Source organism: Melozone crissalis, unplaced genomic scaffold, assembly GCF_028551555.1.
Source record: "Melozone crissalis strain CALT ecotype California unplaced genomic scaffold, PUWL_Pcris_2 ptg000034l_1, whole genome shotgun sequence".
Lineage (NCBI taxonomy): Eukaryota > Metazoa > Chordata > Aves > Passeriformes > Passerellidae > Melozone > Melozone crissalis.
In genome coordinates, this window is record NW_026535812.1 from 19,607,419 (window position 1) to 19,621,045 (window position 13,627).

At 46.9% G+C, this 13,627-nt stretch overlaps 1 protein-coding gene across 4 annotated transcripts in view; it reads right to left on the bottom strand.

The window, feature by feature from the left end:
* Nucleotides 1-13,627, bottom strand: part of KCNMB2 (potassium calcium-activated channel subfamily M regulatory beta subunit 2) — a 93,793-nt gene that overhangs the window by 37,777 nt on the left and 42,389 nt on the right. For 2 of the 4 annotated variants that reach the window (XM_054282903.1, XM_054282902.1), the window contains exon 1: nt 10,984-11,967. The exons of 1 other annotated variant lie outside the window; for it this stretch is intronic. In XM_054282903.1, the coding sequence (XP_054138878.1) occupies nt 10,984-11,057 (74 nt within the window). In that variant the 5' untranslated portion in view covers nt 11,058-11,967. Of the gene's footprint in view, nt 1-10,983; nt 11,968-13,627 lie in introns of those variants that run through there. One more of the 4 variants, XM_054282901.1, reaches the window with a different exon arrangement.

Here is a 13,627-nt window from a genome sequence, read left to right on the forward strand (position 1 = left end):
CCGGATTAAAAAGGCTTTTCTCCTTAAATTAGCTCAGAGAAACCTAACCCCCTGAAGAGAGAGAATGAGGCAGCTGTGGAGGGAAGGGAGCCAGCACCACTGAGTACAAAGTGTCTCTCAGCTGCCTCATTTGGAGATGCACTTTCAGCCTCAGCTTGGGATCCTCACAGACACTTCTGATCCCTGTGAGCCCAGCTGGGATCAGAGGGCAGGTTCACCATGCTCCCCTGCGTGGTGTTCTTGGCCAGAAGTGAGTCCAGCCCAGCTCCACTTGGAGTGGGTGAACAGGGGGATGTGATGGGATCAGAGCCTTTGGATCTGCCTGCTCAAACTCAGCCCTGCTCAGTGGAACAAAACCAGATCCTTTTACTTGGGAGTCAGGGTGTACAGCACACAGCCTCTCAGTTCTGACTATTCTGACTAGCACACCATTCCCAGTATTTTGACACAGTGCATTTATTTCCTATTTCTATGCGACACACCACACTGTCAACATTGAAACACATTAAATTATTTAAGACCAAAGAAAACCCAAATAATAGCATATAAAGAGATATTTTGGAAAAAAGTTGTGTTCCTTCATTAGGTGTCCTTGAAGTTTGGTGGGACTTTTGCCATAATGGACAACAGTGCCAGAGAAATGGAGCAGAGTGCTCAGGAAGGGGCTGGTGACTAAATGATTGTGGGGAGAGGGAGTCAGAGCCACCATTACAGGTTGACAGTTGAGTAGCAAAGTGACAAGAGTTCAGAAGCTGTAAGTTCCAGTCTGTTGCAGAATTTTAATGTGTTTCCACATGAATGATATTTGGTTAGATATTGTAAGCACAGTGCTGGAAAATTAGGATTAGCAAATGACTAAATTAAACTGAAAATTGGGTAAAGAGATTTGGAAGTAAATGCAAATGCTTCAGTCGTAATGGACTTTGCCCTCTAAGGAGTATTTTTTTAAAATAGCCTGTTAATTCTTATTGGATTTAAATTTTTTCCCATTACAGACACTAGAGATTTTGCACAGAAATCTGAGGGGGTTATAGAAGAACAGTCAAAGAACAACAGAAGAGATGTAGGTTGAAAGTGGTGCAATGACCTGTCTTTTGTGAAATGCTCATCACAGATTCCTGAGAAAATTTCTGGTATTCATTCCTGGCCACAACACAATGACAAAAATACTTAACACAAACTTGACCAACTCACTCCTGGTCCTTAAGAAAATATCTGTTACAAGGCCAAAATCCACATCAGTCTTTGCAGGACTATTATTTCTGAAACCCAGGTGAGACACAAAGGAAACTGCACAAAGACACAGGATGTAAATAACTCTGGGTGTTATCTGCAAACAGGGGAAATCACCCAGAGGTGGCAGGGTGATTTCCTGACCTCCTGACCAAAGGAGATGGCCCATGCTGGACCCCAGGGTACACTAATACACCTGACCACCCTGCCAAATGCACAAAACTGGATCCACATCTGATCAAAGGCACTTTGAGCAATACAAAGGAGTTGGGATGCTCCACAAACCGGCCTCGTGCTGACACCAAAACGAACCAGACAACTCAAATACCCCAAATGGGAAAAGCAAATAGTGCTAGTGAGAGAAAAGAGTGGGTGGTGCATAGCCCCAGTGACTGTCTCAGTATATTGTTTTTCCCACGAGGATCTGGAAGATCTGACACTTCTCGTACCAATTCCCAAGGAATATTGCAAGAGAATTAGAGATAGGGGGAGAGAGATGCAGAGCAGTCTGATAACTTACCATGATAATAGCTACCGAGTCAAAATTACATCCAAGGCTTCCCTCTTCAATCTGTGAGGTTTGATGATGCTGATTTTATCAGCAAGGTCATTTTAGCACCCAGGCTTAGTCCAGAATCTATTCTGATATTTGTTTAGGAGATTTGAGTAATCTCTTTAGGAGTATTAACAAGAGCTGGAGTCCTAAAGAGCAATCTTCTCTCAGCCCTTACTGGAACAGAAGGATTTGAGGTCAAAGCTAGGTGAAGGTTTTTTTAGGGCAATCTGGAAGCAAATGGAATTATCTTAGGACCAAGTCACATTTTGGAGAATAGAAGCATGAAGTTTGCAAAGGAGTTTAGGTTGGTTTTGGGTTCAATTTTCTGGCTGCCCTGGATGCAACCCATGAGCTGCTGCATGATTCAGGCATTGATAGGAGGGCAGAGGAGCTTGCTCTGGCATTTGCTCTCTGAGCCATGTACAACTGCAGTCAGTGGCCAAACAACATGTGAAAATTTACTGCCTTTTTCCAGTGTCACCATATGCTGCCTGTTGGCTCTTCATGACACAGGGCTGGCCCTGGAGCTCTGTGCTGGGAGTGGACATCTAGTTGAGGGAGTGGATGGGGAAATTCAGTGAAACAAAGTCAATGATGCTCAAATGCCAAGCTGTTAAATCTTCAGAAAGTCTTGGTTCAGAAATCAGTCATTGTTTTTCATAAATAATTAGAAATAGGATCAGTGGATAGGAAGTCAAACGTTCACTTGAGGGCTTTGGGTTATACTTTGGAAGGGCCTTTGAGGAATTGTCATTGAATCTTCACACCCAAATGTTGCATGGGTGTAGCATAAACCATTTCCACATGGTCTCATCTGAGACTGTGTGGCTGATAACGCATAAGATTAGACTTTTTCTTGCAGATAAGCTGAAGAAAATCACAAAAATATCAAAACAACAAAACCAGAAGCAGTGCTCCCACAAGAGCCCCATCATGGCAGGCAGAACAGCTTGTGGCACTGTTGAGCCATTAACCCTTGCACCCTCTTCTTCCCCAGAAGGCTGATGGATTTTTATGTAGCTCCAGAAAAAAAGAACAACACCCTTGCCTGTGGGGCTGAATGCTGTGGATACTCATCTCCAGCTCCCTGCTGTATCACAGGTGGCAGCAACAGATAAATTTATCATTTCTCCAAGCCAAGATGGAATCAGCTCTCACTTGGAGGTGCTGCCTCAAGAGTAGAGGTAGATTTGGGCATTAACTGATCTCACCTTCCAAGCTTTGGAATGTCTGAAAATTTGGAGCGTAATTTGGAATCCTAAGGCCAAACACCCCAACCTTAAGAGGGGGTACTACAGCTCACCTAGGAAAGGTTTACAGTGAGCTTTGCTATCCAAGCCATAACAATGTTATGTTTTGTGGGGCTGATAAATTGTCACAGCAATTATTTTACTGTAAAACCAAACAAACCTCCCATGCAAAAATCTATTACTGGTAGTTTCAGAAATGAATGTTGGTGTTGAGTAACTCAGATTTTGGTTGTACCCTGTGAGGGGAACTTAGAAAGCAGTGTTATTCAAAGTGTTGTGACATCAAGACATTTTTGGCATGATGTACCCTAATGCTAAAAGAGTGTGGAAAAAATAGTCTTATTTTCCCTGTGTGTTTGATGGGTTAGGTACAATTGGTAATATACAGCATGTGACTACTATTGAATGTATTAATATAGATTTGCTAGAGCTTTTTATTATGAACCACTGCTAACAATGTTTATTTTCACTTGTGAGTAGAAGCACACGATAAAGGCATCTCTCAGGAAGTTTGTGCATTTGCTCTCCAGCCATGACTCACCCCTTACTCAGAGAAGCAAAGCCCAAGTGACCCAGCTGGGGCGAGCACAGAGCCACCACAGAGGAAGTTTCCTTAGCAACAGGAAAATATCCAAAACCTCTTCCACCTCCTGTTTGATGTTCCTTGAAGTTGTTCTAAGTAAATGGATGCTAAACCTCTGAATTTCAGAGTCAGAATCAATGTATCACAAAGCAAATCCCTCTGCTTGCAAGCAAGTTAACTGGAGCTACCACCCTCCCGAATTCAGGCTTAAGAAAAATAATGTTTTATTTTATCTACTCTCCCCAAACACTGCCTGGGCTCATAAACAAATAGCAGAAACAGCTCCTGCATCCTCAGCTGACACTGATTATCATCAGGGATCTGTTGAAGTTAATGAAACCATGGCAATTCAGAGCAATCAGCCCAGCATGAGCTCGGTGCTTGTGGGCTCCAGGTGTCCATGATCAAAGCTGATGCAGAGCAGGGGAATAGCTCAGCCAGGAGAGAGGGAGGCTTGGGGTTTTGTCCTGTGGTGTTTCTTTGTGAGATGTTTTGAAGAAATTTTGAGGTGTTTTTTGTTGTTTTTTGGTTTTTTTAAGAGGTTTTGGACCAAAGAATGGGAAGCTGCAAGCAAGTGGAAACTTGTTCTTTGTGTTCCCAGGTACTGGGTACAGTAGTCTGATGTATTTCCTTTTTATATGTACATTGTTTCTTAAAATATCTTTACTCCCTGTACTGCACCCCTCTGGGGTGAAATGTGTATATTACATTGGAACAAGATGCCACTTTTTGTGTTCACAGTTATCTATGTTAAAGTTCAATAAGGCTCAATGTGTGTGCTTCCCTCCCTGTTGTAGGCATGCAGCCATGGAAAAAGAGTGCAGGAATGAGTGTATTGATTTATGCCTGTCACTGCCTGACAGGAGCAGATGGGGGTCTGGGAGTTTCAGTTTAGCTGATGGACTGTGCTAAACCTGACCTGGTTCTGGTGCTGTTACATGGGAGATGCCTTTGACGCAGCTCAGTCACTTTTGAAGTATTGTGGAAGGTGAAGCAGAGCCAGCTTTGTAGGCAATAACAACAGAATGAGATTATTTAGGCTAAAATGAGTCAATATTTGGAAAATTCCACTGTTAATAATCAGACCTTGCCTGAGGGGAGCTGATTGATGCTGCCTGTACCAGATGGTTTGCAGCATGAGTCTGAGCCTGAGTGCTCCTGTGGACACCCTGATGGGGAAGCAGCTTGGGGGAACGCATGAGGGTGCAGCCAGGAGATGCACGTGGGCACCAAGTCACCTCACTGGGAACAGCACAGTCAGGGCCCTCAGTTAAGGCTGGAGGAAGAAAAAGCACTTTTGGGACAGAGATAAAATTACACAGATTTGAACCCTAGCAGAGCATTTGAGCTCTTGTCTGTGGTCACCCTCACTGGTGGCCTTGTCCCCAGCTGGTGCCAAGCATGGGGGTGCCTGACCTGCTTTTCCAGGGCTGTGAGCTCCTGCTGGCACCACAAACACGAGGCCTTGGCTGTGCTCTGCTGACGTCTGTCCTATAAAACTGGCAGCAATAATGAATGATAGCCCATATTTCTGTAATATCTTCTTCCTCAGGACACCTAACAACATGCCATTGATAAAGCTCTTTAAGGGCTGGAGTTTGGCCAGGGCCTTGAAGAAGCAGTAGCCTGGCTGTGGTCCCACAAAAGGGAGCTCCAGTCTCTAATGCTTCTGATCAGGGACAAGGGACTTGCTTTCCCTTCTCCCAGCTGAACAAACAGCCTTTCCTCACAGCTTAGGCATGCCTGACTAGAGGGCATTGAGGGTTCTAATTGCCTGACCTGAGTACCTGGTGGTTCTTGGTCTGGTGCTTAAGCTCTGAACAAGTGCACGAGCTCTAATGAGTGATTTTGGGTGGGAGCAGCTGTCTGTAGTGTCAGACTGCACATCTAATGACATGCCACTGAACTGCCCTGGGTTAGACTACAGCAATAACTCATTAAATATAATTCTGAGGGAGCCAATTTTGGGAGTGTTGGAGTGATCACACACAACGGAGGCATAAACGAGTCCTCTTCCCATCCTTGGTCTGTAGCACAGCTCAAGACTTCTCTGGTTATTTGTGGACAGAATTTATTGATGATTATTGTATTCCTTGGCATGAACTGAAATTTCAGGTTCATGGCCATTAACCATGGTGAGAGCAAGTGAACCATTTGTCTCACATGATGGGTTTGCCCGTGGAAGCTGCAGATGCTTTGACTGACTTATGAGTGTGGCTGGGTGCTCGTGTCAGGTGCAAACAAAAAAACACAAAAATGCCCAGTCTGGAATGGGTGTCTCTGTGTGTGACACGATGGTCCGTCCTGCAAATACTGGGCTGGGAGCAGTGCTGTGGCTTCCTGGTGCTCTGATGAAATGCTTCTGCATTGTAAAGATAAAGAGGAGATGGATTAAACTCATCTGAATCCTGGTAGAGCCTTTCTGCTCAGACTTTTTGTTTTGCTTTCCCTGACCACTGTGACACCAGCAATTTTCTGGTCTTTTTGAGTCACCAGCAAAAAGGAAATGCTGTGGTTTGTACCCCAGGAGCAGGGAGGGGAGCCTCCAAGCACCTTGTGTGCATGCAAAGGAGACTGATGCATCCGGCACCGTGACTGCTCTGAAGAACTCTTCAGATCCTGGAGTGTGAGCCTGAGTGCAGTTTGAACAAGCTGTGTGCTTATGCAATTAAAGCCAAGCTGTGCTGCTCCTTGAGCACTTACAGCACTCCATAGGGGCACACAGAGCTCAGGCACTGCTGTGTGGGCATTTCTTTAAACCCAAATGGAGGGAAATTGGACCCTGTGCTGCAGGAAGGAGGCTGTGGGTTTCTGTCTCTGTAACCACAAGCTCAGATTCTGAGCAGTGATTGCACTTTTCAGCAGCACCTGTGCTTTTGTTTTGCTCGTGGTGCTGCTTATTTTTAATGGATCAGGAGTCTGCAATCAATTTCAAAAATACCAGCAGTACAGTTTGAGCCCATGAGATCAGGAGTGGATGTGTACTTTCAAGAAGGCACTGAAGAAAAAACCACTTTAAAAGCAGTTTTAATTCTATAATTGCTGTAGAGGATAGACACAGAAGTGCACTGTTTTTTCACAGAGTGAAACAGAATAATGAGGAATCAAAATTTCTATATCCTGTTCCATATTTTTCATTCACTTCTATTTGGAGGCAAACAAGTGCCTTCCTTCCCTTCTTCTGCTCCTGTAGGAAAGGCAGAGCTGCAACTGGGAGCAGAGCTTTCTTGTGGCTTTAAGACTCTGTGAGAATGGAAAGCCTTGATGAATGCTCCTATGGAGATATAAAATGATTAATCTACAGGCATCTGAGAACACTTATGATTTAGGTTTTGGTCTTGTATCTGTTATTTCACTTATGGGGCTGTTAATAATCTTGTAATGCACATCAGGCTGTATCTTAATGATTAAAACATGATTAAAAAGGGTCTGTTTTATCTGTAACTAGTAAGAAATGCAATTATTTTAAGTAGTACAATGCCCGTACCAGTCAGATGTGGTATTAAATGGCTTCAATGATTTGGCTGGAGGGATTTTTTGAGGTGCTGGAAGCACCCCATCAGAGGCATAGATAAGAATGTGGTGTGGGGGCAATGCAGGAGGGCAGGAGGCCATGGGATGGAGAGCAGAGGGATGGGAGGAGAGTGAGAATAGGGCAATTTGTAGTGCCAGATGTAGAGCCTTAGCCTGAGAACAGCTGGGCAGGTGGAATAAGGCCTGGGTGGGAAATCTAATGAGGATGGCAGAGCTGGGGGACACAGAAGGATGGACATATGCTGAGTGGGAAGAGAGAGGGCTGGAGATGAGGTGAGGGGGGAAAGCTCTTTTCCTTCCTCACTGAGAGCTTGTGCTGACAGGAAATCCCAGGAGTGACCTTTGCCTCCCAAAGCTGACCTGCTGGTCCCTGGAGGGGAGCCTGCAGTGCTGAGACCCATCAGGTCATCTGGCAGTGCTTCCCAAAAAGCTCCCCTGCCTCTCAAAGTCCAGTGCTCCTCAAAACCTCACAGCTCCTTACTCAGAGATAATTAACTGTGCTGTTAGCAGGGATCAGACTTCAGTTTCAAGCAGAATAAATCCAGCTGTAAGCATGTGGGTGGGACATAGATGGGCTTAAAGCATTTCTGAGGTTTTTCACTTGTGCTTCCCTCATATGGGATGCATTTCATCTCCCCACCAACCTTTACACATCAACAACGTAATTAAGAATTGAGGCAGAATAAAAAATGAACAGTTTTTCCAGTTTGTCATATTTCTAGTGTGGAGGGCTACTCTTCAGCTCAAGCCCAGTACAGTTTGCCTGGACACACAGAAGTGAGTCCCTGCTCACACAGGAGCCGGAGGCAGCTTTGCCACTGAGTTCAACCAGCACTAAAACTGCTCCTGTAAAAGTGCATTTCTACAGCTGCACTGCAATACCTCTGCTCTAAACCTCTAGTTAAATGCATGTTAAAGTCCAGGATCAATCTGCCAGGCAGTAAGTTAATGGCCCATGGTGTAGCTGCTGCTGTGATGCCTCTTTTCCATTAAGAGAGAGGCAGTGTGGCTCTGAGTGGCTTGTGTGTCTGGAACGATGGTGCTTGTGGCTCACACCTGCGTGGGGAGGATGCTTGTTGCATTTAAACTAGATTACATGAGCCAAAAGGATTGTTCAGCCCAGCAGGCACTGCAGAACTCCAAAGGGACACTCTTGTGGGAGTGGCAACTCCTGGCATGTGCCCCCAAGCATTATTTCAGGAAGCTCATGCAGATCCCTCCACTGACTCAGTTTTGCTGCCCTTGACCTGCAGGGTGCTGCAAGCATCAGTACCCCTGTGTTTGCAGCCTCTGAACAGGCATGCAAAAAGCCAGGAGACTTCTTTGCTGTCCCTGCTCTCTGTTGGCACAACATCCTGCATCTGGCTCAGGGCACACTGACATACCAGCTGATCCTGGAGTGTAAAGGGGAGAGATGTTGGTCATTCTGGATGCATGCAATGCTCCAGTCTGCTGGGTTGCCTCTGGCATTTTGGATATAGCCTGAAAGGTACTGGATCTGCAAGGTTCAGTGCTTGGTGTTGGGATCTCCCAGCAGTCTGCACCTGGCATGTAAAGCAGCACAGAGAAGTGACTTCTCCAGCTCCTTTAAAAGCAAAAGTAGAAAGGGAAATAAGAAACAATTACCAGCTTTGAAGGTGGGAAGGGTGCTGAGGTTGCTTTCCTTTGCAATGCTGTGCTCCTTGTCTCTCCTGAGCCCCATGCTGTAAATCCCACGCTCCCATCTGAGGAGCACTGGCTGCAGAGCCCCTTGGTGCAGTCTGGGTCATCCAGAGAAGGTGGTCAGGAATGATCCTGCACCTCCCTGCTGTGCCAGGACACAGCCTTGCCTTCCAGGGCATGGGAGGTGCTGGGCTGGTCCTGAGTCCTGATTCAACCCACTGCAGCCTTGGGGCTCCTGGGGTGGTGCCTGAGGTTGGGCAATGCTGGGACACCATGCTGGGGACACAGGGAGAACGCTTTGTGGCATCTATCTACCCACTTTTTTTGGGTGGTGAGGACCCAGTGACTGAGGCTGGTGCAGGGCATCCCTGTGAAGCAAAACCCCCCTGCCCTGCCCAGGGGCTGCTGGAGAATAAGATTTCTAGTGGGGCAGTGAAGGCCTCCTAGGGAAAGACAAGATTTCCTCCAGTGGGACTCAGGAGATTATGACAGAGAGCTAATCTGTGTGGCTGTTTCATAAGTTTCCCCAGTGCCTGGACTCCGTGCTCAGCAACAGACACTCTGTGTGCTGAGAATAACTGATTGGCCAGAAACACCATGGAAGGATGTGTGGAGGGCTGGAGCAAGCTCTGCCTCTCAGTCTCTTTGTATTTCAGTGTTATCTAACAAAATCTCTCCCCATTCCCATACCAGGTTAGTAGGAGGGACCAAATGTGCTGCCAAGCCCCACTGCTTGGTGGAAATCACCCTTCACCTGGCAGTTTACATTCCTTGTGGATCCCTACCTCTTTCCTTGACCTTATTCACCCCAAACAGGCAAATGTTTGTGGTGACAAACCCAACTCCAAAGCCACTCTTCAGACCCCTGTCCATCTCCTACTCATTTGCTGCAGTCAGAATTCACGAGCAAAGGCAGAATGCAGGTTCTGCTCCAGCCCAGGGGTCACACCACGGGGGCTTTGCTACTGTCCCTGTGCTCAGACCAACTGCACTGTGCAGCAAAAATCACAAGCAAGCAACATCCAAGGCTTTCCAGATTGTTATTACAAAGTGCAAGTGAAGATCTAAGTTCCCATCTGGACACTTGCTCTATCCACCTTCAAGTTTTTATCCAAATTATTTAAATGCTCACTGCCTTAGTTCTTCTGTTTGTAAATCCCTAACCTGCCTGTTTGCTATTCTTGGATTAAAATCACTGTGTATAGTACAGCTCCTGTTCCAGCAGCTCCTGCTGCTTGTGCACATTTGGACAAAAGAATTCTGAATGCATTCTGAGGAATATGGATATTCCAAATCAACCCAGGGCTGGAGTGCTGGCACTGCTGGGGAAGCTGGGGAGAGTGTGGAAGTTTGTGCTCTGTCAGTGGGAAGTTTGTGTGCAGTTACAGCTTCCTCAGTATTTTTCTGTTTTAAATGCAAACATATACATGACTTCAAGTCCATCCTAAAAAAAAGGAAGATCATAACCCCCAATTAGTGTGTTAAAGCTGGCAGCCTGTTTAATTTGTTACTCCTACACCTTTAGCTTGCCTGACACAGCTGGGGAGCGCTGCCAGTGAATGCTGTATGAACTCCTGCATGTGAAGTTGGAGGGGAGGGACAGTGAGTTCCCCCCTGGCTGGGAGCCACAGCCTGGAATTTCCTGACAGTTTTTCTTTGTGGTTCTGAGAGCAGCTTGCTGTCAGGGAGTGTTTCTTGTGTCCCTTCCCTACCCCATATGCTGTTTTCAGTCTCTATTGTAGCATTCTGGGGTATTTTGCTCTCCAAAAGAGGTCCACAGGGTACACTAATAAGTTGAAACATCACAATATGCATCAGTTAGACATCATTGTAAGCCTCTAGCTCCAGCCCACAAATGCTACCAACAGCGAATTCATTCCTCAGATGAGCAAGTGTAATTTATAACTCAGAGCAGCACTTGAAACTGTTTGACTAATAAAATGCCCTTCACTTGACTCCTGGGTTAAAGCCTGGCTGGTGCCAGCCCCTTGTCAGCTGCAATCACTCTAGGAAATCCTTTCCAGTGTGCACCTAGCAGTCAAACCTGCGTGTGCTGATACATGCTTTACTCTCCACTCCCCAGCACTGCCCTAAGTTCTTCCACCCACCCCATCCCGAATTGCTTGGCCCATCCAGCAGCTTCCCCCCATAAGGATCAGGTTTACCTGAGCAGCAGTGGAGCAGCAGTGCCTAAAATGGAGATTTCAATGGGATGCGACAGGGAGATTTTCCCTCTCATCTACGAACTTCTGTAGCTGCCACCTTTGGGAAAACAGCCTAGCTACCAGCAGAAGGCTTCCAAATATCTCGTCTCTCAATGTGTCCAAGTATTTCTTGCTGCTTTCACAGTTCCCAGGAAGTTTTAATTACTTTTGGTTTTTAAATAGAGGCAAAGCACCAGAATTCAGCAACTACACAGAAACAAGCTGTCAGTAGGAAGTGGGTGTGAAGACCCTCTGAATAAAGTCAACCCAAAAAAAGCTGAGCTTTCTCTCTCCAAACTTTATTTCACGAAGCTCCTTGTTCTCCCCACGTTTATAAAAACTCTTCTTGAAATCCACTCTGCCTGCACATCCTGGGCTGCCGTGACTCCTCTGGGGCATGATGGCCATTTCCACCAGGGCAGGACGCTCCGTGTGGAGTCGGTGCCTTCTCAGTCATTTGGCAAAGCTCATCCCTCTCATTTTTCCTTGGAAGGAAGCTGCAGGAGTCAGGCAGAGACAGGAGATCAGGGCTGGGGCAGTGCCAGTGCTGTGCTGAGCCCTGGCTGGCCGTGCCCCCTCTGCCTCCGGAGCGTCAGGGCTGTGCAGGAGCTGTGCGGCTCCTTCTCCAGTGCTCGCTCATCCCTGCGTGCCCTTGCCTGTGCTGGTGGGAAATCAGGGGCTTCCCAGCCCTTCCCTCAGTCACCTCCATCGGACCACTTTGTCCTTGGGTGCCGTTTGCTTTCCTGAGCCCAGAGCGTGCTGGAGAGGCGCTCCCGCTCGTCCCTGGCTGCTCACTGATTTCCCATGCTGAGCTCTTGCTGTTGGCTGCTGTGGCAAAAGGAAAAGCAGCTCTTGCTGGCCAGGTCCACAGTTAGTTGTGAGAGGATCTTTTTCCCCCCGTTTGAAATGTAAGGTCTCGCAAATTAAGAAGCTACAGCCTGTCTAGGTCTTATACCAGTCAGTCTGTGATTCATCAGAGAATCTCCTTGGTAACTAGCAGTTCCTCTCTGATGATTTGCTACTAAAACGCTCTCCCAATTTAAAGATAAAACACAGTGGAAGCAGGAAGAGGAGCTACACTATACAAATACCTTATACAGAAACATATGCCTTGTGTGCATGCAGCTCTACTGGATATTTTCTGATGTGTGTGGGAAGCAGCCTCTCTGTGAGACAGCATGGTATTACCCTACGGATGGCAAATGTGCCCCAGTTGCCTCATCTCTGCTAGAAATCCTTTTTGCTGCTCCAGGGTCAGTAACCCCATCTGCAGGGTAAATAATCCCCCAGGAGAAGATGAGGCTGGCATTTAACGAGGGGCTCAGCAGTTCATGCTTTAATAAGCCAGATTTCTGCCTTGTGTGGGACTGATTGCCAAGCACAAGGATTCAGAGACAGGGTGACTTTCTGCAGGAGGTGTGCCTGGTGTGTTTGATGCTGCCTGCTTGCCCTCTGGCTCTGGCAATGAGCCCCTGCTGCCTGACCCCCTCCTCACACACAGCAAAGTGCTGCCTGTGCTCTGGTGCTTGCTCAAGCTGCAGGGAAGGTGCTCACTGAGGAATCAGTAGGAATCAGTATTGCTGGAAAAGTTGATCCAAGGTGAGGCTAAGAAGAGTGTGTTTGAAACAGTAACTGTGCTCAGAGAGTCAGTGTAAGTGAAGGATGCCAGCAAAAAAAGCTCTGTGGTGAGATTTGCCTGGGGTTCCTCAGGGATGAGGGGATGGTTTTGGGCTGGAGATCACTGTTCATGTTGTGCATGTCTGGTGCACCTGCAGCCAGAAAGCTTCAACTCCCTGTGCATGCTGAGGCTGTGCCAGCAGGACTGTTCTGCTCTGGTGGGGCTTTCTGTGCTACTGAGCCCACCCGTGTAGTGAAGGGGACATCAAATTACAAATGAGTGGAACCAAGCTGCTTCCAGTTCTTTTTCCCAGATAAATCAGGAATTAATATCACTCCTAGACTTCTCTTGCAACACCCTTCCAGCAGCCCTTGGCAGAAGTGAGCAGAGGATGAAGAGCAAGGCAGGTTCACACTGGCAACCCAGATCCTCTGTGTTTCCTCACTTGCCTTATGTTCCATGGCACTAATTCCTCTGAATCATCACAACAAACAGCAACAAAGCACCAAATCCATGAGATGTTTTTCCATTCCTGCAGGAGGGTTTTGAGCTCATTATGAATGCTTGCCCAGCCCTGGGAAGCACCAGCAGCTGGAGTGTGGCTCTTCCAGGCAGTTCTGGCAGGACCATACTCCAGGATGTCACCAATTTGGGACCAAATCTGTGCTCCCATTAGGTGGTGTGGCCCCTCTAATATCTGAGCAGGAGAGTTCCAGCATCTGGAGTGCTCTGCCTGGGGAGGCTGATCCAGCCCTGCTCAGATTCAGACCTGTGGTTTCAGATCTTTAATTTTAGCAGGAAAACACTTGAGTGTAAATGTGCTGCCCACCCCAGCAAAGCCAAAAGTGCTCAGACCTACATTTATCAAGGAATATGAGTGACAATAAGCTGGTTCTGATAAATGAGGGCTGATATATTCAAGCTGATTTTTGATGCAATTGAACATGTCAGGAACACGACCTCATTCTGGTTAAGGGATGAGTTTTT